Raw genomic sequence first — 25,331 nt, forward strand, 5'->3', positions numbered from 1 at the left:
ATTTGATTCACCGCAGCAAATCTTTTACGCACGTCTATTTCGTAAAGCATTCTGCTGGGTTGCTGGCGAAGTCTTTTCTATACGTCACAGTCGCAATCTCATGAGCAGTGACATTTCGCCTCGAGAGCCTACTTCCAAACATGGGTACCTTCAACTAGAGATGAGCAGTTGTACGCCGATGAAGATACCCTCACGAAAATCACAGAAGTCATTTTTTTTGGCAATCACGAGTACACTTCAAAGTGAATCTTTTGTCATAGATTCCTACAACAAGCAAAAACATATGTCTTGAAGGATACTGCTGCCCGGGGACAGGGGCGAAAACTATGAAAAATGTTTACATAAAACCTTAACACACTTCCAGATGTGTACGAAGCACCCTTTTTCGGATGCGGGAAGTCCTCACCCAAAGCACCTAATGGAAAAAGATAATAAATGCATGACAAGTTGGAAGCGTTTTATCAGAAGATACTTGAGCAGACTTCATTTTTAGGACAGGGAATTGCATTTGGCTGAATTGATAAAGCACGAGCAAATATCCAACATCTCAGCCTGTGTGGCGTAATGGTTAGCGCATTTGACTTCTAATCAAAAGATTCCGGGTTCGAGTCCCGGCATGGGTTCATAACACGCTTGTTTCCCCACGCGGGGTAGAACATTTATTTTTCTTTTTCATCCGCTAGTGCATTCGATGAACAAAGAGCCCCCGCATTGAAACCCGACATCGGAATTCATGGCGGGTTTGGTCAGGGTTTTCTATAGTACTATCTCACAATTTAGTGTTTTTAGTTAAATGAATCACCCAAAAAAAAATCCCGTGCCTTGGTGCATGAGTATATTTACCAATACGCTACTTTTGCCTTTTGAGATATAGACGACAAAAATTCCCCTCAATGACACAATTCCCCTTCTATCGTAAAACTTTATTTTAGGCTGTTCAGGGAACTCACAACCAATCCAAGTTGATGCCGTACAGTTTGATTACTGCTACGTGACATGCCCCTATGTTATTTATCGTTTTCGAAGCGCAAAACCCTCGATTAATTTATTTTTGTCGCTGCACTCAATTTTGGAAATAAGCATATGCACTGATAAGCTCACGATGTTTTTTTTTTTCTGAAAAAATCCAACTTGCGGGCGGACTGGTGGAAATTTGGGCTGGGAAATGGCTGGCCCCATCTTTCAAACTCCGCACGCGGTCCCGAGGCGCGATCACGCGAGCCCAATTTCCCCTCTCCCTCTGCTCGCCCAAAAAAAAAAAAAACCTCGGACTTATGCCGCGCGAGGAGACATGAGGTAGCAAACTCCGTAAGTACAGCCTAAGCGCATTTCTCTATTTTTGTAGGTGAGATATCACTGCACAAGCGTGCAAGTCCCATGATAATGAAAGAAATCTGCAAATATTGTGAAGCTACATGTATTTCGAAGGTGACGAGCCACCTGAGATCTCGGCGATGACTACCCTGTAAAATGACTCAAGAGTCGGGGCGAGGTCGGACTTGAGTCGCGCTTTGCATATTGGCCGACGTCTCCCAGATTTATCCGTGAGTCGCGGCGCAGCGCCGCTCGACAAAAAGCCGGCCTGCAGACAAAGCGCCATCCCCTCCATTTCCTCACATCGTGTTCTCCGCAGTTCCGTTATCCGAGCTCACCCGATAGCCCCGACTGGGCGGTGCATGTGCCAGACGAATGTGCCCAGGTCTTTTGTCTGTAGTTCATGAGCCGTCCACTGTAGAAAAACTTGAACAGAATCATAGGGAAACCTCTATAATTTCTGCAAATTAAGTTTGGATGGGCTCCGTGGTCACCCGGGTTCAGCCGGGTTGCCCAAAGAAATGCGTCACCCGAGAGAGATGCGTCGCGAGAGAATATCTCTTTCCGATTTCACCCGACACGGCCGCACTTGGATTAACGCCGATAACACAACTTTGGCCTGAAAGACGGATTTTATTTTCACTGTGTCCAGTGGAGGGACTCAGGTGAAGTCAGCTGATTTTTTGTCGGACTTGAGACTAGAAGAATCATTTTCTGTGGTGTATGATTATCGTGTGCTGTGCCTGTGTCCTGTAGATAAGTTCCGCCAGTCGGATACCCCAGACGCATCGCCTTCTTCGGACATCAAGCAAACGACCGAAGGTGCTTCGTATAAAACTTAGCCGTGGCCCGGGTGACAGCTTTCTCTTTTTTCGTCTTCCCTCTTTTTTCTTTCTTTTTTTCCTCTGATACGCTCAAGCAACCTTGCCTTTTCTTTTGGTTATCACAAGACCCTCCAACGCAAGTTTAATGGAAGTTGTACCATCTCCGCTAATATCTTTATATTTTAGACACATATTTGTCTGGCAGAAGTCCAACTAACTCAGAAAACCCGGACACACATCAACTCTGCACACATCACAAGACGCCAGAATGTTAGCCAACGACCTTCTTTCGTATTCGATCATGCAAAATGGCGAGAAAGCAGTGGTGCATGCCTTGCCGCACTATGCATCTTTAACGAATACCAAGCCCCAGGCGGTCAGGTTGCCGCCAATAAATAGCTACGTGAGCCTCACGGAAAACAACCTCAATCTGCTCAACTCTTTCTTACACAAACTGTCTACTTCAGGGAGCACCCCTCCATCTTTGACTCTGCTGTCGTTGGTTCTGGAGCTGCCGTTTGGGTCGCCGCGCATTGATCATTCCACGTTCAGTGACATCAATGATCGCTACAGTATCGATAACTTGCCCATTTCTATACACACGCATTCGATTTCCGATGTGCCCTCTGCGGCCCTGAAGAAGCGTCGCCAACGGTTGGGGCCTTCATGTGACAATTGCCGGTCAAGAAAAGTGAAGTGTAACGCAGACGTTGTGATGATCAGTCGCCACTTTACAGGCGAATGCAACGACGACCAAAAAAACGAGGCCGAGGATGCCGAGGAATATTTCCTGCTATCGCCCGAGCAAAAGCAACGTCTTCTTGCGGGAGAGCCCGTTCACATAGACTCGAACTACGTGTTGGTGCTTTCCAATTTCAAGCTCATTAAGTATAAGCCATGCATGTCATGTGCAGGCAAAGGGCTTGCATGTTGTTTCTCCAAAGGTTTTACCAAAGAGGACATTGTTCACAGCAAACGCCAATCGGGCGCAGATGAGACGACGCAGTCAAAATGTGACAGAAAGCACACAGCGCCGCTGAGAGTTCAAAAGAGACCGCTTCTGGAGGCTGGCTCCTCTGGAGGCTTCCAGAAGCTCAGTACTCGGAAAAGCTCTTGCGGAGCCTGTCGCAAGAGAAAGGTGAAGTGTGTTGTTTTGCCCCACGGCAAGTGTGTGGGGTGTGCCAAAAAAGACATTGCGTGCACATTTTGAGACGCTCGGTTTCTGTCGCAACTTCTTAATTTTCATTTCTCGGAACGGTAGTCAATAGAATTCGCTTTTAATAATATGTATCGATTACAGATCAGCTCCTGATTTTTCTTGATTCTTCCTTTTCCGACGTTTCGGGGTTCTCCTCAACTTTGATCTGCCAGCTGTAAGAAATTGCGGCCTCACGTAATAATTCTGCCCGCCTGAGGTATACATTTGGTGTATTTACCAAATGAGGCCTGTGATTCCGCCAGCTTCTAGCTACGTTAATTATGTAAATTTCTGTTTTTGTTAGATTCTTTTGATGTAGGGATATACTTGTAGAAACGATAAAGTAGCCCCCTAATTCGTAAATGGCTCCACAACACGGCCCGTTTCATTCGTTAAGTGCGACCTGGTAAGTCCCTTTTAACACCTTGACACTGTCTCGCATCAAATTAGGAGATATAGTCATTTGTGGCTACGAGTTTGAATCAAAAGGGAGTGGATTCAGGTCACCAAGCTTAGATTGGCCCCTTTTTGGAACAACCTCAAAGAAAATTACTACACCCATCATTCTCTACAAGATTCAAATGATCAAAGGAACATTTTTCTCAGGGGGCCCTAGCTGTTTTATTTGGTAGATTCTTCTGATTCAAGGTGCAAAATTATACAAATGATATATATAAAAACAATAATATATATAAAACCTTCATACAGCTCCAAAGTCTTATCAGTTTGTAGATTTGGTAAACTTGAACTTTGCAAGCGGTCTCCACATATTTCACAGTTGTTGCATGCATAGTATGGTCCCAATAAGCCGCTGTGGCGTTGCCAGCATGGAACACCTCGTCTGCGCAAAGGTATCTGAACGTCCAAAATTCTTTTGGTTTAGTATGTCATTTTTTATGGCAGGATCATCTGATTAAAGCAACAAATCTATACACTAATAGATATAGAAAACCTTTCAACAGCTATCAGATACTACCATTTCATTTGACGAAACTTTCCCCTGGTAACCACGACGTGGACGGTCCTCTTGGATATTAAAGCAAACTATTATGTTCTGTTCTTCTTGTGGTAGGGTTTCTGACCAGAGGGACAAATTATACACGATTATGGAAAATCCATTTGAACACCTCCTAGATATATAGCTCGTGCCGGAAAACAGATTTTTTTTTGGGTAGATTCATCTGATTAAAGGGGCAAAACTATAGAAATAATATATATAAAAAACCTTTAAACAGCTCCCAGCTACGTACCAAGTGTCGGAACTCGGCCCGTCCCCTTCCGTTGGTCGGGGCCTGGACGGTCCTCTTGGTCCGTATCTATTGGATATTACGTCATCGACTCCTACTATACGCCTCCTGTAGTAGTCGCTTCAACTCAGATGGTTGTAGCCGACTTAAGGGGGCCACTTCCTGCGACTTGCCACGCCTTCTGGAGTAAACCTCGAGAATCGTGGTGACGAACCAATTTAATTTTGTTAAGTTCTCCAATGAGTTGTCGACTGGGGCCAACATTGAGTTCAAGCTCTTGAGGCAGTCTCTTGTAGTAGCGGTTTGATTTCTCAATTTTTCTCTGCCAGTTTGTTTTAAATGGTCACAAATAGTTTGCAAAAGGAAAGAAAATCCAAGATGCTGCATCGTGAGTTTGACAGGAGATATTCGTCATGTTTAGAAAACAGCCATGAAGTTACAGTGGCCGAGTGGTTAAGGCGACACCCTGCTATCAAGTGGTTCAGGTGTTGGGCATTGCCTGCGCAGGTTCGAATCCTGTCTGTGACGTTCTTTTTCATTCTCCTGGGGTTTTGTGCGGCTTCATGGGTGGGTGAGCTCCGCACGGCCTTGTCGAGCCGTTTTTTTCGAGACCCGTAAATTATGTATCTCGAAATCAGATTGCTCATACGCACGCCAACCGTAACGCCGAGGAAAGTGACGAAAAAAATAACTACCCCTCAAGACTGCACCAGCTCCCACACGTAAAGGCCGATCGTATACAGCCGTCAACATATAAAGCGGTCCGCTCTCTCACTATCGGTGTCTCTCAATCCAAGAATTTGATCTCTTTTTAGGATATCCGTCTACCAGCTCTGGAGCTTTCTCAATGGACCCCACCAACGACCCCAATTTCACGCCCCCTTCTCTCAACAGAGATATCGAGCCGCCCGCAGATTCCTCCAAAATCCCCGCGAACATTCCTATCGAACAACTTGTATTGGCAGATATGGGTGAGAAAGTGGATGCCCCCACCCCGCACCCGTCGGTATCGTCCCAAACCGGGCGCCAGGAAACGCAAGGATCCATATACCAGTCCAAAATCCCGCGCATACACACGGATTTGATGGACTCTCTGAGCGACGAAGAAATTACCAAGCCCGTAAAAACTGTCTTGCCGCCGTCCATCAAAGTGAGGCTGACCCAAATTGCAGATTTGGAGGAGGTTCCGCATGGTATCCAGAGACAGGCCAAGGACTTGAAGAACTACCAGTTCCCAACCCATAGACTAGCCACCACACTCTTGGACGAGTCCAAGCATCCTTTGGTTGTGGTTGCGTGCGGATCGTTCTCCCCGATTACATACTTGCACCTCAGAATGTTCGAGATGGCGTTGGACGCCATCAGCGAGCTGACCCGTTTCGAGGTCATTGGCGGCTATTATTCGCCAGTGTCAGATAACTACAAGAAACAGGGCTTGGCACCCTCTCACCATCGTGTGCGCATGTGCGAGTTGGCATGCGAGAGAACATCGTCATGGCTCATGGTGGACTCGTGGGAGCTGTTGCAAATAAAATATACTAGAACCGCACTTGTCTTGGATCATTTTAACGAAGAATTAAATGTCAAGCGCGGCGGGATCACCACTAAGTCCGGCGAACAGCGCGGGGTCAAGATCATGCTTTTGGCTGGCGGAGACTTGATCGAGTCAATGGGGGAGCCAGACGTCTGGGCGGACCAAGATCTACACCATATCTTGGGTAAGTATGGCTGTCTTATCGTGGAGCGCACTGGTGCCGATGTGCGGAGCTTTTTGTTGAGTCACGACATCATGTACGAGCATCGCCGCAATGTCTTGGTGATCAAGCAGCTCATCTATAACGATATTTCGTCGACCAAAATCCGGCTTTTCATCCGAAGAGGCATGTCTGTGCAGTATTTGTTGCCAAACTCTGTCATCCGCTACATCCAAGAGCATAAACTATACATCAACGAAACTGAGCCGGTGAAGCAAGTCCTAAACGATAAAGGCGACTGATTCAGGACGTTCTTTTCGCATTGGTATTGCCTTTAAAGTCCATATACGCTTTACTTCTTGTTCACGGGTTTGACCTTCCATTGGCAAGTTTCCTCGTTGCGCTCATTTCTGAGGGCCGCCTAATATTTATACCGCTTTTGCTCATCTTAGCGCCATTAATAGATTGATTCATCTTCCTTTGCTATTTGCCGCTTTTCCCCAAACCTCGACGAGCGATGTATGATTCTTCGGAAGCATCAAATATTGAAATTTCTCACAAGAAGTATCTTTCACCTGCAAATCGAGACCTTCGGCGAAATTGAGTAGTAACCTTTCAAGACGGCCTTCTTGACGGAAGACGTGCACAAAATTCCCGAATATTTCATCGAATGTCAACGCCTTGTTCTCCATAAAAAGCCAATCAGTTGTTTCATAGTGGCCTTTGTGAGTGAAGTGTATCCCACCTTGTAGACGACGAGAATTTTTGAGTTTGAGTAGAACCACAAATAAAGGATATAGATTCAAGCAAAGAATGACCTTTTCTCCCAACTTCAAGCAAGTCATCACTGCCACTCTTGAAGCGTAGAAAAGGAAATAAAATGCAAAGGTTGTGGGCAACAAATAAATTAAAACCAAGAAAATAAACGTTCCCAAAAGCAACTGATCGATTCTGAGTTGATCTTCTTCGATTTTGTCGATACGATTCCTCAAAATATTGTACTTTCTTCCTCGGAAGAGCTGCATCAAAGACTTTAGCATTTCAACTTGCCGATGATATATCTTTGTTGCCCCAAGACTGAAGAGATACACATGAATGTTCACAATTTTGATGTAATCAATGAAAAATGCTGTAACGAATGATACTCCCAAGTAGCAAGACGCCTGGAACCAAAGCTTGATGGTGTAATTGAACCAGGAATCAGATTCTATCAAGCTTTTGAATACGTCACCGCATAATTGAGATGTCCAAAGAAAAAGTAGTTCCATGAATTGGCCAAGATCATTGTTAAGCTTGAGGCCACCAGGATAATCACAACCTATCCAAGTTATGAAACTATTCAATTTTGTAAAGCACATAGCAAGCAAAGTATTATTAAACATGTTCATTCGCTCTGTCAAACTTTCCGAAACGACTCGGTAAATTGTGCATCCGATGAGAATGTCATTGATCATTAACCAAAGTGTATTGTACAAATTGATGTAGTTGGAGTTATTGATGTTGTATCTCTCATTCGACATGGGTATGCCAAGCTGTTGTCGGATATTGGGTCTGAGGAAGGATGTATCATAGTAGCTCAAATATTGGAACGGAAAGAAAGAAACTTGCCTTAGCCGTATGTCTAGTTGCCGGCACCAAGTAGATCTCTGAACAAGCTTCTTACCAAATATTTCAGTGTCTAAATATGTGATTGTCCTAACAAGAACTGAGATAATAATACCAATGGTTTCTAAAAGAGCATTTGAGATGACCCTTTTGAAGAAGTAAAGAAAAATGTATAATTGTCTCAGAAAGATGCCTGGAGACCTGCTCTTTCGGGCACTCTTGCCAAAATTTAGGGCTCTAAACTGGACGCGTGTTTTGGAACAAGCATTGATTTTGTCTAGGACGGTTTCACTCAACATTGAAAGATGGTCAAGTCCATCATCTCCGTTATGCAAAAACTGAATACTCTTGGTATATGGTTCAGTCTCGTGTGCCAAATAGGTGCTTTGGAGTAAGATAGGACGCACAGTGAAATACTCCAAGTTTCGAAGATTTGGTGGCGCAAAAACAATAATGACGAATTTTTGATCGAAGCTGTAGAATCTTGGATCCACGAAAGGTAGCTTAGATATCGAGTGGAACCGGAGATACAAAGATTGGTGCTTAGATGCATCCACGCATTCCATGTTTGTATGACCGATAACTTTCAAGTTTGGATCGATTTGCTGTAGGTCCGAGCTTGTTGTCGATTTCACAATATCAATAACGACATAACAATCGTCAATGTGATACCCAATAACAAAATGCGGCTCCAGAAAGAACTCGACAACATTCATCGACCACGATGAGCGCCTAAATGTATCGAATGGAATATAGATATAGGAGAGCATGGGAAGATAACTATCCGACAAAGCTATCACGTCTTAAAAACTGTGAGCTGTTATTCAAGTTCTCGTAAAATAGCAGACGATCAAATTGTAAGTACTCGTCTTCGTCTGGGGTAGGAGAATGCGCAAACCTTTTTTGTCTATTGACACGACGACTCAACGGTGATGCAGAGTCAAATGCAGATGGCGATACCTCGAAAGAAGTGTCTATACTCTCTAATGAGCTGTTGCTATGAGAACCACACACGTCGGCAAATTCAGTGAGAAGTTGATGGTGCTCTGGGAGGTTGTAGCGACGAACCACGAGACGGTCTACCAAAAAAGACCCGAGCAAAAATAGAATAGTGATGCCCACGAAAGTTAGAAGCGCCCTGTAACAGACAGTATAAATTACAGTGACGGATGCCAGATTGTCACCACTCGGAATTTCCATCGGCGTTTTAAAGCAGAACAGTGATTGACTGGTAGCGGATACCTGACACGATGTCGCACTGCCGCATCACTTGGGAATGGGTGCGAAAGTTCATCTTGGCACTGAACTGCACCACCTCATTTTTCTGTGTCGACATTGAAGCTTTTGAGTTACCTAGATGGTTATTCTGGTTCCATTCTCGGGCTAGATGACCCCAAGGCGCGAGAATGAGTAAATAAATATATTAATGATCGTAAACACAATACACAAATGGCATCACATCTCTTCCTCAACTGAATCTGCTTCCAGGGCATTTGAGTCTGCCTTGTCTAGGATCACTATGACATAAGTCATCAACACCACCAACAAGAAAAAAATGCACGAGAATATCACAAAGACAGTCTGTGGTAAATTCCACTTGGAGATGGAGGCCTTATAAATACCGAGTGTTGCCACCGGAGAAATTATGGCGAACACGTTTTTCACAATTGCCATGGCGCCAAAAACCTCACCTGTCTTAGATTTGGGGTAGAACTTGACGACTGTTGAGTTGATGGCAGGCGTTGCGAGACATGCTATGGAGTTCAAAACTAAGCAGAAAAGAAAGAATTGCCCGCTCGTCGAAACGCTGATCAAGAACTGGCCGACCGATTCGAAGGCAAAGGCAATTGCAACAATCCCATATTCGATCTTGTCAAACCTTCTTATATCGGGTTGAAAACCCAAAGTTTTTTGAAAGAAGTTGTACGACAACAAGGGCGAGACAAGAACCAAAACAATAGCTCTGCTGGAACACGTTATCGCCATCAAATGTCCGATATCAACTGCAGTCCACTTGAACCTGTAGATACCGTAAAGAACATATATCTCCCCGAGAGCAGGCGCCAAGCTTGTGACAAAACAATCCGTCAAGATCAAGAGCAAGACAGCAATTCGACTGCTGGATATTGTTTTGTGCCTCAGCTTGTGAACGCTATCTTTCGGGTAGAAGATCAATCTCACTGGGCGAAGAAAGTTGAAAGATCTCATGAGTTTCTGTGTCTTGCTAGGTTTGAGCAATGTACCGAAATCCGAAATCAGCGGAGCCGAGGAGAGCGATCTGGACATTCTGCGTGCATCCTGCCCCCTCGATTCAGGAAGAACAAAAGCGACGAAGAAGATCAATAGGACCAATATTATCAACTCGAAGCGCAATGGTGCAAAGTCAGCGCTGCTCAAGCCTGGGCCGTATGTTGTTCCCAGTGGCGCATTAATTGCCTGGTTTTTGAAGGTGGATATAATGAAGTTACCCACTAAAGGACCAGTGGACATGCCGACAAAAAGACTGGCCATATTGATCCCCAAATAGTAAGTTCGTTCGCTCTGCTCCGCAATATCTGAAACGTAGCAGTTAGCGAGTGTTATGATGGTCATGATGCCGCCAAAACAATTGGCCAAGAACTCAGTGGCCACCATCAACGCGAACTGAAGGGTCGGATAAGTGGACATGAGGGAGAACCTGGAGAGCTTGCCCAATGTTTGGAACACAATTATACCCATCAAGAAGATTTTTCTTCCGTACTTGTCTGAGAGCGGCGCCACCTTTCCCAGCGCCACTATCATGGCAATGCCCAGAGAAAAAGAATATGCCTGTTGAAGACTCAGTACAAGCACCTGAGTTTGGGCAGGATCGCAGAACTCAGAGCCGGTGCTCTCGCGAATCGAGTTACATCCAAGTCTGAACTGGATCATTTGCCTGGTTCCCTCGGCGGAAGAATGAGCAAATGCAAACATGAAAATGGAAAGCCCCACCATGATTACCGAGGGCCTGTAGAGCCAATGGAGAGATCTATGCAGACGGCGTTGATCCCTGAGCCACGTAGCTTCTTCATCGAGATTATCGCTATCTTCCTCCATAATTGCAGCATACGAGTCGTAGGCAGCGTGGCTGATTGTGGCATCCTCGTCCGTGTTGGCCTCTGCGTACTTAGCGGGTTTGACAAGAGGCTTGGATGACATGGTAGTGTGTTCCGTCACAAAGAGAATTGTCTATCTAAAAATCAGTGAACAAGACAAGAAAAAACAGACACGTTTTGTGGTACAGTAGTGATAAACGAGGACTTGTGGCCGGAGGAAAGAGTACTCTAGCTATGGGCTCTCCGACTTGCACGATGATCTGATGCAGTGCGTTGCTATCTTAGATAAAGTTGAAGCGCGATGCGGCGGGCGCACGTCATTGCTGCGGGAAGGCCCTGGGTTCCGAACTCTTGAGCACGAGATTAAGTATGTCGCCAATATTTTGTTTGGAAGGACAAAAAAAGTTTAGAGGAACGGGTTTCTCCATTTGGGCCGTGGCGCCGTTTGGGCAAGTATATAATTGTAGAGACAGTTCGTTTCGCCATCTCGACCGAACGGCGCAGGTGATGCAATAGAGTTTCTGAGTAGCTAATACGGGCGAGACATCCAGACATAATCATGCTGAAACAGACAAGACATATGCTGCAGATTCCAGAACGTGGAATAAATCACGAAGCAAGGATCTACTTTTTAGAGAATAAGGGCGCCACGGCTGCGCAACCGGTTCTGGTTTTTGGTCCGCTATGCTAATTATGCGGGGTTCGGATATATGGCCAGATGCAGAGCATGCGAGAGAACAGTACCCACGCACTCAGGCTCACAAGAAAGCTTCTGGTCACTGCTTCAAATCAAAAATGGATCCAGGATGCAAGTGATTTTCTTCGTGACTCCCCAGAATACACATATATATATATTTATATACATACATATATACATACATAGTATAATTGTTATGTATATTAACAGCGAGAGCCTTAGGATCAGCAGACACATGGTGGAGGGAGAAAAATCGAGGATCCAGCCCAATATCTTTAGTTGACGAAAACACAAGTCACGAGCCGAAGCCATGGATCGAGTCGATACAACAGCACGATCAATCATGGCCTTTTCTATCATGTGTATAGTTGTTGGTAGTAATCGGGCTGTTGTGTGTGGAAAGCATGCAGGTGTTGCAGGGTCGCACCCAAGGCTGATAGGGCACCGACCCTAAGCACGTGAGCGTGATCACCCGAAAACCACCGCGCACCCGGGAACCCAAGGGGCCAGGTCGGCAGTCCACTGTGATAGCGACACCGGTACATCCCACGCGACCGGTCCTGCGCACACCTTGAGAAATTTTCATTCACTTTTTCTGTTTTACTCCCACCATCAGTTGTTCTGAAGACAGTAATTCACGGAAGAAAACAAATATGTCCTTGCCAGAATCGTTTGCTTTGACTGCCGAAGACGCCAAGTTGTTGTTGGCCGCCAACGTCCACTTGGGATCCAAGAACGTCCAGGTGCACAACAAGCCTTACGTCTACAAGACCAGACCAGATGGTGTCAATGTCATCGACATCTCCAAGACCTGGGAGAAGATCGTGTTGGCTGCCAGAGTCATTGCTGCCATTCCAAACGCCTCGGATGTCGCTGTCTGTTCTTCCAGAACTTTCGGTCAAAGAGCCGTCTTGAAGTTCGCTGCTCACACCGGTGCCACCCCAATTGCCGGTAGATTCACCCCAGGTAACTTCACCAACTACATCACCCGTTCTTTCAAGGAGCCAAGATTGGTCATGGTCACCGACCCAAGAACCGACGCCCAGGCCATCAAGGAGTCTTCTTACGTCAACATCCCTGTCATTGCTTTGTCTGACGTGGACTCGCCTTCTGAATACGTCGATGTCGCCATCCCATGTAACAACAAAGGTAAGCACTCCATCGGTTTGATTTGGTGGATGGTTGCCAGAGAGGTCTTGAGATTGAGAGGCATCATCCCAGACAGAGAGTCCGAGTGGACTGTCATGCCTGACTTGTACTTCTACAGAGACCCTGAGGAGATTGAGCAAAACGCTGCTGAGGAGGCCAGAGGCACCACCACCACCACCGAGGAGACCGAGGAGGCTGTCGCTGAGGCTGAGACCGAATGGAACACTGAGACCAATGTTGAGGACTGGGCTGACTCTGGTGTCACCGCTGCCGGCGAGGAGGCTGCTGCTACTCAATGGTCTGCTTAAATGGCCAAAAATCTTGATGTCGCTTCATTCCCAATACATGCTTAGGTTCATATAGTCTGTGTATACTGTACCCTATAAACTACGTTAATAGTCGAAACGATATGTAGAGGACGAGAATGATGCTGTAGGATGACGGTAGCAAAAGGGCACTCTTGGAACCATTTAGACTCTGCATGGGCGGCGCCTGAACATTACAGTGATGACAGTGACGAACGTTATAGTGACAGACATCACAGTGACAGACATCACAGTGACAGACATCACAGTGACAGACATCACAGTGACGGACGTAGGGCGGAAAAGCGTTCCCGGAGGACATCTTGGGTTTAGTGTGGCATGGACGACGATCAAAGAAACAAAATACAACTTTTCTACCGAAGAAGTCAAAAAGTGCACGGAACAGAGTCAACAAGTGCAAGGAACAGGGTCTTGTGGGCACGCGACAGCTGGCACGAGGCCAGGCGAAAAAAGGGCCAGAGTGCGGCCGGTGGTGCTAGGCTGTCTCAATCTTTTCCTGCCTATTTCAACAAAGTTCCCGCGCCGACGGACGCCGAAACCCAGTTCGCATTTCCAGGTCAGTTCGCATTTCCATGCTCGTCTTCAAATAGACAATCCTCCTCTATTTAGGGAAATTTCTCACCTGGTCAGAGATTTTTGTCGCCCTCAATTGTGCGCCCCACTACCCTCGTAGTAACAACCCCGTTGCCTGACTTTCGGCTGCGCCGTATTTTCCTGGCCCGTGATTATTTATTATACTTTGGCCGTATTTTACTAGCTCTCAGGTCTGGTATCGCACTGGGCCCCCTCTACTAAGTGCACCCTATGATCTACGATCCGATCCACGATACGTACAATCCCGTTGCCGGGTCAACCTCCGGACCTGCCAACCCCACGGACTTAAATCTGCCCCAGAACGATCTTTATACTCCAGCAGAGACAGCTGCACTGGCCACTGCATCACAAATTCATCGCTCAGCTTTGCCGCAATTAAGAAATGATCCCCTTGCGCCGGCCATGATGCTGGGCCGCCCGCAATCCAACCTTCACCATTTACTCGACGGCTCCTCCCGACGCTTGTATTCGGATGGGAATTCTGAAAACACTCCTTCAGCGTATCTGGCGCCAGGTGCCGGAACATCCGGAGTGGCTGCGTTGCCTACTGGCTTCCATGATGATTCTCGCGTGCTCCACGATACTTCAGACAAATACAACGCCAACAGCCCTGCGCTTAGCTTTCTGCTCTCTATAAAGAACAATCCAAGTGTCGCAAAAGAGCAATATCTGCACGCTACTCCGCAGGCCTCTGTTGAAGCATCTTCAAATGCCTCAGATGGGCCTCTAAGCACCGCGCAACTCTCCCTGGAGCCAATTTCTGCCTCGGATTCAAAGCCAAAAGACTGTGATGATTTGACTGATTCACATGTCATCCCAGAGACAGCAACAGGATCCGGAACAAGTGACGTGGAATCTCAGAGGCAAATGGATTATCTGGATCAGTCGAGTTGCTTTGATAATGGCGACTCTTCATCATCTCAGCGCAGTGTTCCTTTGGGAAGCTTGCCGCCCGATTTCCGGGCCGTAACGAAGGGCTTGAAGTATTTGAAGAAAACTGATGGTGAGCCATTTTGGAGGAGGGATATCCAGCATGATTTTCTCGAGGAGTTGTTTGGTGACCAGCTGAAGGTGTTCACCAATTACTTTCCTCCTAGTGACATTGAAAACGCAGCAAATGGCCCAAAACTAACCTTTGCCGAACTCTACGTCAGAACTTTGGCAGAGTCGTCAAAATCCTCCAGAATTTTGAGTGAACGCTTGATCAGAGACTCGGAGGTCGGAATTCTGGTCAGCAAAGTGTGTTTGCTTGTCAACGCTGGACGTATGAACACAACCATCAACTTTGTACCTGACATGCGGTCGGTACTCAGAACCTACCACCTGATCCCATCCCTTCAAGCTGATCCTGATGGCATATCGAAACCTTTGCAAGACACTCCCAGATTAAAAACCATCCTCAAAGCTGTATGCGACGGTCTCGAGGATTACCAAACTTTGTTTGATGTCTTGCGGGCACCAAAGCAAGAAAAGCCCAATACAAACATAATCAAACTAATTTTCTTGATGAGCTCATTCTTTCAAAATATTCCATACCATTATGATGATTTACCCAGCGAGACCTCTACAGATAGCGCCAACGGTGTCCCAAACTCCCATGGGCCCCAAAATAAATTCATGGAGTTTTTTTTAAATGATAAAATGAGCCCCAAAAGCAGAGCGAGAAGATTTCTCTGGCTTATGTACACTTATATGGAAACTTCCTTTCACGAAAGTGAACTTGAAAAAAACCCTTTCAACCCCAAGCATATACCACCCATTGAGTATATATCTCCAGAGGAATTGGGATCATTTGATAGGGACACAGACTATGAGATCGAGTATGCTACAAAAATGTACCACACCCGCATGATGCACTTGAATGAAGACATTGTTCATCCCGAACCAAAGCGAGGATCCAAAGGCAAACGTGAAAAACAAGATTCCAAGAAAGCATCTGGTGAGCAAAGTCCTGGGACTGGACAAAGAATTCCGGGAAAGGGGTCTGTTCATGAATCAGTGGTTGATGACTCCATGACTCTCGATGAAACCTGTGTTGAGGATGGTGCTGAACCTTTAGAAAAAGTTGTCATATCAAACGAGTCTTCGACAACAAGCAATTTGTTGAGGGTAAGCAAGTCTTTGGATGCAAGCAATGATTTGAGACAAAGTGAAACATTAAAGCTCGGCAATTCGTTTAAATCAGACCAATCGTCTAAACCAAGTCAATCTTCTAAACCAAATGAGTCCTCGAAGGTGAATCTGAACTCAGATCGACCACAGAGAAAGAGGCCGACACCATCATTCAGCTCCTTGATCGATGACCATAAAAAGACTTCTGATTTGCAACGAAAATGGAAAAATCCTAAATTTTCTCCCAATAATATTCCCGAATATCGCACAAAGTTCTCTCTGTGTACAAAACAACTTGATATTCCCCAACTCAAGAAAGAAAGTCATTTATCAAATACCTACAAGAAAATGAATTCTCAGCGTGCAAAAGGGATCGTTGCGCATATTCTGAGATCAGTACCGAATTACGAAGCAAGAAGGAAAGAAATAACTCAATGGATGTATCGTTACTTCCAGTATAAGAAGAGTTCGGGTAATGGTCTTTTGGGTATGGAGTGGGAGGATATTCGGTCTGATCTTATAAACGGTGTTGAAGCCTATCTTTATCAAAAGCTTGGGAAAGACTTCATCACACAATACTACGACGAGAAAATATCTGAAAGTCGTCAAGAAAACTCTGATCTCGAGCTGATCAGAAAAGAGAATTTTATGACTAGCTCAGATCAACTTCCTGGCGACTCTGCTCCGATCGATGTTGGTGACATCAACGAAACCGGACATGGGTATGTTCCTTCACACGATTTTGACTGTGCGAATGAACGAACGACTTATGAGTTCCTGTTGCTACAAATAGCGGAGGACGTTATCATTCAAAGCCTTCGGGAGAACTTCTCTCAGACTGAAGCCATTCATTTCGATCTTGACACTGAAACACTCCTGTTTCGAAAAAAGTAGTAGAATTATGCGTACGCTAACTAGATTAATCCCAAATTTCCTTTTCACAATTAGTATTGATCATTGATAATTTTGTTCCTGTTTACACATTATCATATCAACTCAAAAGAAGTCTTTAAAGATCGTTAAGATTAAACTCCAAACAAGTTTGAAAGCATCAAAGAAAACGCATTCATAATTCCATGCTCCAGCATCAAACTCAAAAACACCTCGTTGACATTTTTCAAAGGACCAGAATCACGCCGTTGTACACTGAAGCGCAATTGAGACTCCATTTCCCCTATTGCGGTATTTTTGAGAATCATTTCCCAGGAGAGTTGGACTATGTGCCTATCTCTATTGGTACTCTCTGGAATTGTCAACTCGATGTGGTTGAGTGACATCAAGGATAGTTCCGGATAGGAGGCCCATGATTTGGGCCGTGTCACGAGATCCGCATACTTCAGGAGGAGCTGAGACAAGCACATGATTCTGGATTGTTGCAATTTAGCTAAAGAGTGATAGCTGTGCATGATCATGTCGATTTTCTTCTGTCTGCAATAGTTATTTATAAGAGTTTTGCAGAAAGAGGGGCTTACTTTTTGAAAAATTGGCGCAACCTCACTATAATCAAGCAACTCTAATCGGTGAACCGCATCATCATTGCTATGAAGCCGGATTGCTAAGGGTGGTAGCCCATGAGCAAAAATCTTGAAGCGTATTACTGTGAAGAGCACATCCTCCTCATGAATTGTCAGCACGTGTTCCTGAGCTACGGACATGCAAGGGTAGAATCTGTTTAATAGTTTCATACGAAGATGCACGTCAGTTGTAGGGAGCACATCCAAATTTTTCAAGATGAAAGAGGCTGCTTCATCGGGCTGTGTGAGCTTGGAACATTCATGATCATTTTTGTGGAGGTAATATTCGAGTTTTTGCTTTGTCTCATGTTGAAGTTGTTGTTCCCTGTAGAAAGATAAACTGGCGGAAAGCCTCTCGATCGATTGCTTAAGCTCCAACCGTTTTTGAGCCAAAATATCTCTTTCTTGAATAAGCTCGGCTTTCTTGGATTGTAGGATAGGTATATCGTCGGGGTCTTCCTCTTGCGTATCTTTTGGAGAGGCGGGCGAAGAAATTTTATCCGAAGATATGGGTTCTTTATCCATCTTATATGTTGATATAAAGCTTTAGAAAGGCTATAGTTTAATTAGAAAGTTTCATAATAGATAAAGGGGCATCCAACAGCTTTTCCTTGCAGATTCGGATACCGAGGAAGTTAACGAGCTCGCTTGTTTGGGTTAAAAGCTCGATGAGTGCGGCTGAATGAACTTCAAAATTGTAACGCGTGAGGTAAACTGCGAGTCAAACACCTCGGGAAGCTGATTTATTCATCATGGTTTCTGCCCCCGAATTGAAAAGCGTATGTTCAAGAATGCTTTATTACAGCAATGACATATACAACTATATCAGTTAATGTGCCTGGCTTCATCAAGTACTGGTCTCGTCTACGCATCACCTAGATACTTGAAGAAAATGTCTACTAACAAGTCAGTATTTGGACAAAAAGGTTTCTGTACAACTAAACGGATCAAGAACCGTTACAGGCACACTCCGTGGATACGACGTATTTATGAATATCACAATGGCCGACGCCCTAGAGCATGACCCCAAGGGAGAGCAGCTCGCCCTAGGAACGATAGTCGTTAGGGGAAACTCCATAGTATCAGTTGAGGTATGTTTCCAGTTTCTTCTTGCAACCCAAGATCACAAATCTAGGACAAATTTTTTGGGACTTTTACTAACTTACAGGCTTTGGAGAAAATTTGAGATAGTGTTAATTAACAAAAGACTGAGGTATAGAATAAACGTTAAGCCTAGTCGTATCTTTTGCACATTTCGATACCAGCGTCCTTGTAGCCACACTTTTCATAGAATCCAACATTTGATTTGGAGCAATCTAGAATGACTTTGTAGCAGCCCGCTTCCTCGGCTATTTTACTCAAATGCTGAATCAACATGTTTCCGACCTTCAATCCTTGTTGGGACTTTGCCACTGCAATATCCTCAATATGGCCAACCCTCCCACATCCGTGAATAAGTTTTTGCTCTATGAAAAGCATTCCTGTAGCAACTACACAGTCATTCGAATCGACAATGACTTTCGGATAGTATATCTCGGAGTACTTGTCCCAGTGGCGAACGAGCTCCAAAAATTTCATTTCCGTCACATCTCCAACAGAGGTCAATACGGACAATGTTGCCATATATTGCTTGTGATCATTTGCTTGAACCGCCCTGACTTTGTATCCTTGGGGTAGAGCCATTGCAACGAAGTAACAAGGTCAATCCAGCGGCTTTCTCGAATGCGTGTCTTCACGTGTGCGAACACACGGCCCAAATATAGACATTCTTCGGCAGTGCACATATGGTGTTTGTCTGATATGGTAACTTAAACAATAAAAAAGTTCCTAGCTCGGCTTACTAAGTTTCATACCCAAAAGAATCGCAGCCTGAAGCCTATGATTTAGCTTTTCTTGCCCTGGTCTCAAGATGTATAAAGGATTGAAGAAAGTTTAGTCCCGCGTTGGCGCACTCCATTTGCCATAATATATTATGCTGAATGTTCTCATCGCTCAGAAATTCAGAGGCGACAGAGAACTATATTCATGCAAAAAGCAGAAGATGTGAAAATTGTAGCATATATAATAATTTTCTAGGCAATTCCCTAAGAAGATCGGAATTCAATCGAAACAGTCAAATAAATTTCGGGAAGGTGCATAAAAAAAGATGATCGCAAAACTTACCAGCGTCGCGAAGACAAAAAGATTACTTCTCAAAATGGGCGTAGAAGACAGTTTGAAGCTTAGTATTTCCTGAATGGCTACTTTCCATGTTAGCTAGAGATTCTCACTTCTGAGAGCGCAGATCAATTTTTGATGATCGAGATTGGTAAGGTATTGAGCACTAATACAGAACAAAATATGCAAGCTAATTTCAGAAGCAACGATACGATTTGACTTGTTGTTGGGGTGGCTAAATATGGAATTATCCTCTAAGTATGCTCGATCAACGAATTTGATACAGATGATAGGTCCAATCTCTTTGTAATGTCTCTCTCCAAACAACCATCGACTAGCTTATTCAACCACTCAAATTCTTCCTGATTATGTGTGAGCCATTCTGCTTCTATTTTCTTCAATTCAGATATTCTTGTAATGTCCACCAACGAACTGGAGTAATCAGATACATCTTTAATCAATGGAGACATGAGCATGGCTTGTCTCAACTCAGTCTTGTCGATTTTTCCTGCAGTAATCATAGCCCTTAGACGAGGCTCATACGGGTGTTGGAACGGAAGCCTGCCAACAGACATTGTATAAAGGAGTACTCCGAGGGCCCAAACATCTGCTGATGGTCCTAAAGGTGGAGGCAGTGGAGACAAGAGCTCTGGGGAAGCATAAGGCAACAGGCCGATATGCAGGTGTGGAAGTCCGGTTTCGGGTTCGTTGTGCAGTGTCTGCTCTCCTGATCTGAATTCATGGAAGCTTGTTATTTTCGCTTCTGGATGTGTTGTGGATAAGCTGACAGAGCAAAGGCCATTGGGAGGGAATAATTGCAGTATTCCAAGCTTGCTATCATCTGAGAAAAGCTTCTTAGAGTTGAGAGAATCAGGGCCATCATAGGGTCTTCTGACAGCCGCAAAAGAGCTTTTCGATCTTGATGCATGTTTGGTGTCTCCTCCAGGAACGGTACGACTCAATCGAGGGTTGTATACCCGAGACATACCGAAGTCACAGAGTATCAATTTTAGCTTTTCGGTATTCACATCTTCGACCAAGACATTTTCCAACTTGACGTCGCCATGAACAATACCTAATTGTTGATGCATATAAGAAAGGGCCTCGACAATCTGCTGTGCATAGCTTGCTGTCTTCAAAAGCCTCAATCGTTGAGACTCAATGTTGAATTTTATTGGCCCGCTCGTGTTATCAATGCCCTCGTCAAAATGTCCCCAGCTAGATACCAAGTCAAATAGTGTGCCTCCATTCACGCGATTTGTCAAGCAAAAAATCATGACATCGGTCTCTAAGCTATCGAGGAGTGGCAAGATATTAGGATGATGGAGCTGCTTCCAAATTTCAATCTCCGTGCGAAAAATTTGCAATACTTTCGGGTTGTGAAACTTCTCTGAAGTCTCTGAAATCTTGGTGGATTTCACAATTTTGATGGCTTTCACTACGCCTGACTTTGAGGTGCATTCACGAATGATACCCCACGCGCCAAACCCGATAACTTTTCCTAGTTGGTGATTCAAGACATAGGCCCCTTTCTCATCAACGTTTTCTTTGGGAACTTCGTCAAGCTTCTTCATATCTGCACACAGAGAGAGAGCCAAGAGACGGCCAGCAACTGTGTTGGCACTATTTCTCCTCGAGCGGCGGACGAAACTACCATTCCGCGCAACAGAATTGGGGTCTGAGGCGAGGGACCGACCTCCATCGCCTAGACTATTCGACATGTAGCTTTTCGCGAATTGGGAGAATTGTGGATAGTCAATTGAGTCAGAAAACTCTTTGACCATTTTCTTTCTCTGTGAATACGGAAGGTCGTTGAAGTTCGAGGGGAGGCTAGCCAAGACGGCTTCGAAACTGACCTGGCCAGAACTGCCAGAAGATGCCTTGAACTTCTTCTTGATAGGGTCAACATCGTCGCCTTCCGAATTCATATTGAAGATCTTCTTGGTTTGGGCGCGGCTGTGTATCGGCTGAGGGGAGACTTTGGCGTGTAGCTGTTTGAGATCCAAGTAAGAAGCATCCCTGGAATTTGCAGCAGAGTGGTCCAAGAGCGGCCGATTCCAGTGCAGAAGGACTTCCGAGAAATTGAGGCCCGGGATATATTCGTCCTCAAGGCCCATGAACCCTGTAGCATCGGGATTAAGGAGAGTCACGTGGGAACGAGTATGTAGCCGTGAACTCGACCCTTGCCTCGAAACGCCCCGCGAATCAAGACCAGACAGCATGGGAGACGACGCCCGCGAAGGCCGGGCTCGGATTCTCCCGTCGTCATAGAGCCGCTGACCTGTGTTGGCATCAAAGTTGTTCGCTTCAGTCTCAGAATAGGTTCTTGCTAATTTATAGTGGTTCCCCTCATTGCGGGCCGAGCTGATACCACGCCGAGGCAGGGCGGAGGTGCGTGGAGACCGCAGTCTTGAGGCAGGCCAGCCCAGCAGCTGACCAGTAGATAGGAGGCCAGAACCCTCTAGAGGGCTTGTCATGGAGACTTTAGGTTCTGACTTCAAAGGAATATCCAATACCATGGGACGAAGAATAGGACCGGGTTCGAAATCGTCTGCTTTCAGTAATAAATAGTTTCGGAGCGGTGTATCAGAAGCCCAGACGGTGTTGTCTATATTTGGTAGTGGAGGATTTCTAAAATAAAGAGGTTGAGACTGCAAGATTCCTTACATGCGCGAGAGTCAGAGGTTTCGTACATGCGCGAGGATTCATGAGCCGTGATGACTCGGCGCATTTTGCGGAGAGTGCAGGTCGGCAGCGCTACCTCCCGAGGGAAGAAAAGTAGTAAGAACAACGTTGGGCAACACAATGGCAGTTTCTGTGAGGCTTTTTGCTCGTCGCATCTGCGTAGGGGTTTTTTTTTCTTTTTTGAAGATTTTTTAGGCTGGGGATTATTGTATCAGAACCCCGTGCAATGCATTTGGTGCTCATCCACGATAATGGTGTTTTGAGTGCCTGCACCAGCATATCTAAAAAGCGAATGAATGATGTATGCCGAAGCTTACCCCAGACTCGCGCCCGGCGTCCAAACACAATGTGCTACACAATGTGCTGGACTGTCGTGTAAGTGCCTGTGGAAGCGCCATTCTTGGACAGATTCCCAATCCAAGGAGAGATTGTATATGGTAGCGTGAGTAGCACTTACAAAAATGAGCGACATATCTCAGAATCTCTTCCATATGTGAGCCCAGTTCACTCAAAACTGTAATCAAGAAATATACTTGTTTTTGGCCAATTCTGCATCAATTGACAACGAAAAACAGTCCCATATAAAATCACGGCAGACCACCATTGAGAAAACAAAGCCACGATACCCGGCCGTACACCCAAAAGAACTTCCCGCATGCTAGAATTGTCTCCGCAACCACGCGTCTAGCTCCAAGCATTACTTCATACTGCGCTGTAGGCTCATGTAGATCGCAATTTGGTTTTCAACCCTTACAGTGCGACTGGAGCTGACCTCTTTTCGTTGTCTGTGTCAGACACAATCAAAGGTGCCAAGAATGAATCTGCAAGCAATTCCACCGCACTTGGTCTTTTTGAATAGTCAAACTCGAATGTTTTATTGAGAAAATCTTGACCTTCGATCGTACACCACTTCGGAACCTCTGGGCGAGTGTGTGTGCCAATTTTAAAGATAGCCTGCATTTGACTAAAGCTGGGAAAGGGATGGCGGCCGGTGAACATTTCAACAACTAGACATCCAACAGACCATATGTCCGCCTTCTTAGTGTATGCTGTTTGTTTGACAACCTCTGGGGCCATCCAATAAACCAGCCCTTGAAGAGAGGCGCGCTTAGCTTGCTTCCCCGTAGTATCGTTGCTTTTCTCCTCATCTGTTGTATTCACCTTCTTGGAAATACCAAAATCACTAATTTTTGCTATTCCCTTGATATCAATGAGGATGTTGGCACCCTTGATATCACGATGTATGATGTCAACTCCATGCAAGTAGCTTAATCCCACAAGAACTTGTCGAATAAAGTTCCTGATCAACGGCTCTTCAAAGGGGCCATACAGATGCAACATCAGTTGCACAGAACCCCCTGGGATATATTCCAAAAATATGTTAAGAAAATTCGCATCTGAAGACAGCCCATAGTATAATACGATATTTTCATGATTGAGCTCCTTGAGAATGGCCATTTCTCTTTGTAAAGCAGATATCATAGAGCGGTGAACCTCATTTTGCTTGGAAGACCCGGTTGGAATTGGTACTTGCTTTACAGCCATCAACTCACCACTCATAGGGTTCATACCTAGGTAAACAGTACCAAAGCTACCGGCTCCAATTCTTGCGCCTTGAAGCCATTTTTTTCCACCACAAAAGTCGAACTCATCCAGAGCTTCGCTCAAATTATCTCCGTATTGCGATAAAAAGTCTTCTTCATCTTCTTCTTCTTCTTCACCTTCATCTTCGTTCTCTGATTCCACATTCATTAGCTCAATGCGTGAATGTCTGTTACTCCCTGAGACAAACAGAGTCATAATGGAACGCGTAGGCTTTTTTGAGGTCTGGGTTGTTCGATGTGAAGCCATCAGCTGATTATCACTAATTGCATTGGTGAGTGGGCTGAAAGCTGCAGAAGAAGCTTTGCTGGTGAACGAAATACTGTCAGAAGAGATTTTGGCCTCGTCTAACATGGTCACGTTATGCACCAATACATCTCCAATGGTCCGCTGCTGATGCACACCTCTATACCAACGTTCTTCTGAGGTGATGGATGGCCTTCCCAACAGCACATTCAGAACAGAACTGGAAGAGTTAAACCTTCTCAGAACTCTCATGCTATGTCGTACAGAATTACGAATGGTTGTTTCTAGGGCATGCAGGCCTGCAGTAGGGAAGTACTCTCCCAAATTTGATGAGATCAACTCACTTGGAGGCCGTTGTCCAAAGAAACTGCGGATACTTGGATTGGTTGGCTTCTTGCCAGAAAGTCTTTGCACGATACGGAGTGATTTTGCGGTTGCAGTTGGCGTGGGCGCTTCATTTTTCGGTGTTAGCATTATGCGATGCTTTTCCGGTCTATCTGGAGAGAAGCATATGGTAACAAACTCAACGTCATACAATGATGAGATCTTTATGTCACCAGATACATTCATGTGAACGAACGTGTCGTATTCGTTGTCGTCATCATGTACTCCTAGTTTTTTTAAGACTTTCTTTTTGATCAGTTGTGCACTGAAGCATCCTTCCACATTGACTTTAAGAAGTGACCCATCTGGTAGAATAAACGTTACAATTCTAGATGTTGTTGCCCCTGGAGATAACAAAGCTTTCTCCGAGGTAGGAACCCGCTTTATTGGAACCTGTTCTTTTTCGATATATTCACGAATTTCTTTTAGGGGGACCTTTTTTTTAAGTGTAGCTAACTTGAGCTCTGCTATTGCAATTTCCAAACGGATTCTATCTCCAACTTTAAGCACGCCTAGCTCTCGAAGAGCGTCTGAGTCCAAATCGGAGAGGAGATCAAACGTGATGTCATGTTTCACGAAATTTGCGTGGTATTGCTGGCATGCTGATCTGGCTAACCATGCGTATAGATCTGTGACCTCGGACATCAATTAGTTTTCTAATAAGAATTGTCGATGAGCTAGAATCGGAGGGCTTGAAAATAAAGATAGTTATTCAGAAAATAATCGAGGGTTCTATAATTGCGAGCCAGTTCTGGGAGTCTGATCGCATTCCAGTACGCGGCGCCTGGGTCGAGGCGCATGCACCAGGCGCGGCTGAGAAACACCAAATTACATGAATTGAAGTTTTGTTCTCCCTGTTGGTTTTTTTAAAAGATACTCAGGTGATCCATTCCACTTACTTTTCCTTTA

The 25,331-nt window shown here is 45.1% G+C and overlaps 11 protein-coding genes and 2 non-coding genes across 13 annotated transcripts; 7 read left to right on the plus strand and 6 right to left on the minus strand.

The window, feature by feature from the left end:
* Window positions 1-550: 550 nt before the first annotated feature.
* METBIDRAFT_t186 lies at window positions 551-623 on the plus strand. Its single transcript has one exon. It is a non-coding gene; the product is annotated as a tRNA-Arg (tRNA).
* Window positions 624-2,406: 1,783 nt separating this feature from the next.
* On the plus strand, window positions 2,407-3,348 carry SUT1 (Sut1p; the record flags this gene model as incomplete). Its single annotated transcript, XM_018857847.1, has 1 exon — window positions 2,407-3,348. One exon carries the CDS (start codon window positions 2,407-2,409, stop codon window positions 3,346-3,348), a length of 942 nt encoding a protein of 313 aa, XP_018710522.1.
* A 1,670-nt stretch (window positions 3,349-5,018) lies between these two features.
* On the plus strand, window positions 5,019-5,111 carry METBIDRAFT_t187. The gene has a single exon. It is a non-coding gene; the product is annotated as a tRNA-Ser (tRNA).
* A 319-nt stretch (window positions 5,112-5,430) lies between these two features.
* On the plus strand, window positions 5,431-6,579 carry METBIDRAFT_45043 (nicotinamide-nucleotide adenylyltransferase; the record flags this gene model as incomplete). The annotated part of the gene is made up of 1 exon (XM_018857866.1): window positions 5,431-6,579. The coding sequence occupies one exon, from the start codon at window positions 5,431-5,433 to the stop codon at window positions 6,577-6,579; it is 1,149 nt and encodes a 382-aa protein (XP_018710523.1).
* Window positions 6,580-6,747: 168 nt separating this feature from the next.
* Window positions 6,748-8,448, minus strand: GPI1 (phosphatidylinositol N-acetylglucosaminyltransferase; the record flags this gene model as incomplete). The annotated part of the gene is made up of 2 exons (XM_018859036.1): window positions 6,748-8,029; window positions 8,084-8,448. 2 exons carry the CDS (start codon window positions 8,446-8,448, stop codon window positions 6,748-6,750), a joined length of 1,647 nt encoding a protein of 548 aa, XP_018710524.1.
* Window positions 8,449-9,252: 804 nt separating this feature from the next.
* METBIDRAFT_59109 (uncharacterized protein) lies at window positions 9,253-11,210 on the minus strand. Its single transcript, XM_018858305.1, has one exon. The coding sequence runs from the start codon at window positions 11,057-11,059 to the stop codon at window positions 9,338-9,340; it is 1,722 nt and encodes a 573-aa protein (XP_018710525.1). The 5' UTR covers window positions 11,060-11,210; the 3' UTR covers window positions 9,253-9,337.
* Window positions 11,211-12,306: 1,096 nt separating this feature from the next.
* YST1 (40S ribosomal protein uS2) lies at window positions 12,307-13,110 on the plus strand (the record flags this gene model as incomplete). Its single annotated transcript, XM_018857936.1, has 1 exon — window positions 12,307-13,110. The coding sequence occupies one exon, from the start codon at window positions 12,307-12,309 to the stop codon at window positions 13,108-13,110; it is 804 nt and encodes a 267-aa protein (XP_018710526.1).
* A 1,518-nt stretch (window positions 13,111-14,628) lies between these two features.
* On the plus strand, window positions 14,629-16,716 carry METBIDRAFT_16572 (uncharacterized protein; the record flags this gene model as incomplete). Its single annotated transcript, XM_018854659.1, has 2 exons — window positions 14,629-15,661; window positions 15,908-16,716. Coding segments are annotated over 2 exons (1,842 nt in total), but the record flags the coding sequence as incomplete, so codon positions are not given.
* A 143-nt stretch (window positions 16,717-16,859) lies between these two features.
* METBIDRAFT_13030 (uncharacterized protein) lies at window positions 16,860-17,873 on the minus strand (the record flags this gene model as incomplete). The annotated part of the gene is made up of 1 exon (XM_018854293.1): window positions 16,860-17,873. The coding sequence occupies one exon, from the start codon at window positions 17,871-17,873 to the stop codon at window positions 16,860-16,862; it is 1,014 nt and encodes a 337-aa protein (XP_018710528.1).
* Window positions 17,874-18,052: 179 nt separating this feature from the next.
* On the plus strand, window positions 18,053-18,781 carry METBIDRAFT_59118 (mRNA splicing protein). Its single transcript, XM_018858306.1, has 3 exons — window positions 18,053-18,127; window positions 18,260-18,439; window positions 18,517-18,781. The coding sequence occupies exons 1-3, from the start codon at window positions 18,101-18,103 to the stop codon at window positions 18,532-18,534; spliced, it is 225 nt and encodes a 74-aa protein (XP_018710529.1). The 5' UTR covers window positions 18,053-18,100; the 3' UTR covers window positions 18,535-18,781.
* Window positions 18,582-19,031, minus strand: GNA1 (glucosamine 6-phosphate N-acetyltransferase; the record flags this gene model as incomplete). Its single annotated transcript, XM_018857929.1, has 1 exon — window positions 18,582-19,031. One exon carries the CDS (start codon window positions 19,029-19,031, stop codon window positions 18,582-18,584), a length of 450 nt encoding a protein of 149 aa, XP_018710530.1.
* Window positions 19,032-19,759: 728 nt separating this feature from the next.
* Window positions 19,760-21,622, minus strand: METBIDRAFT_45584 (protein kinase; the record flags this gene model as incomplete). Its single annotated transcript, XM_018857934.1, has 1 exon — window positions 19,760-21,622. One exon carries the CDS (start codon window positions 21,620-21,622, stop codon window positions 19,760-19,762), a length of 1,863 nt encoding a protein of 620 aa, XP_018710531.1.
* Window positions 21,623-22,940: 1,318 nt separating this feature from the next.
* On the minus strand, window positions 22,941-25,067 carry STE11 (mitogen-activated protein kinase kinase kinase; the record flags this gene model as incomplete). Its single annotated transcript, XM_018859037.1, has 3 exons — window positions 22,941-23,863; window positions 23,912-23,971; window positions 24,116-25,067. The coding sequence occupies 3 exons, from the start codon at window positions 25,065-25,067 to the stop codon at window positions 22,941-22,943; spliced, it is 1,935 nt and encodes a 644-aa protein (XP_018710532.1).
* Between the last annotated feature and the right edge of the window lie 264 nt (window positions 25,068-25,331).

This window comes from Metschnikowia bicuspidata, assembly GCF_001664035.1.
Source record: "Metschnikowia bicuspidata var. bicuspidata NRRL YB-4993 chromosome Unknown METBIscaffold_5, whole genome shotgun sequence".
Classification (NCBI taxonomy): Eukaryota; Fungi; Ascomycota; class Pichiomycetes; order Serinales; family Metschnikowiaceae; genus Metschnikowia; species Metschnikowia bicuspidata.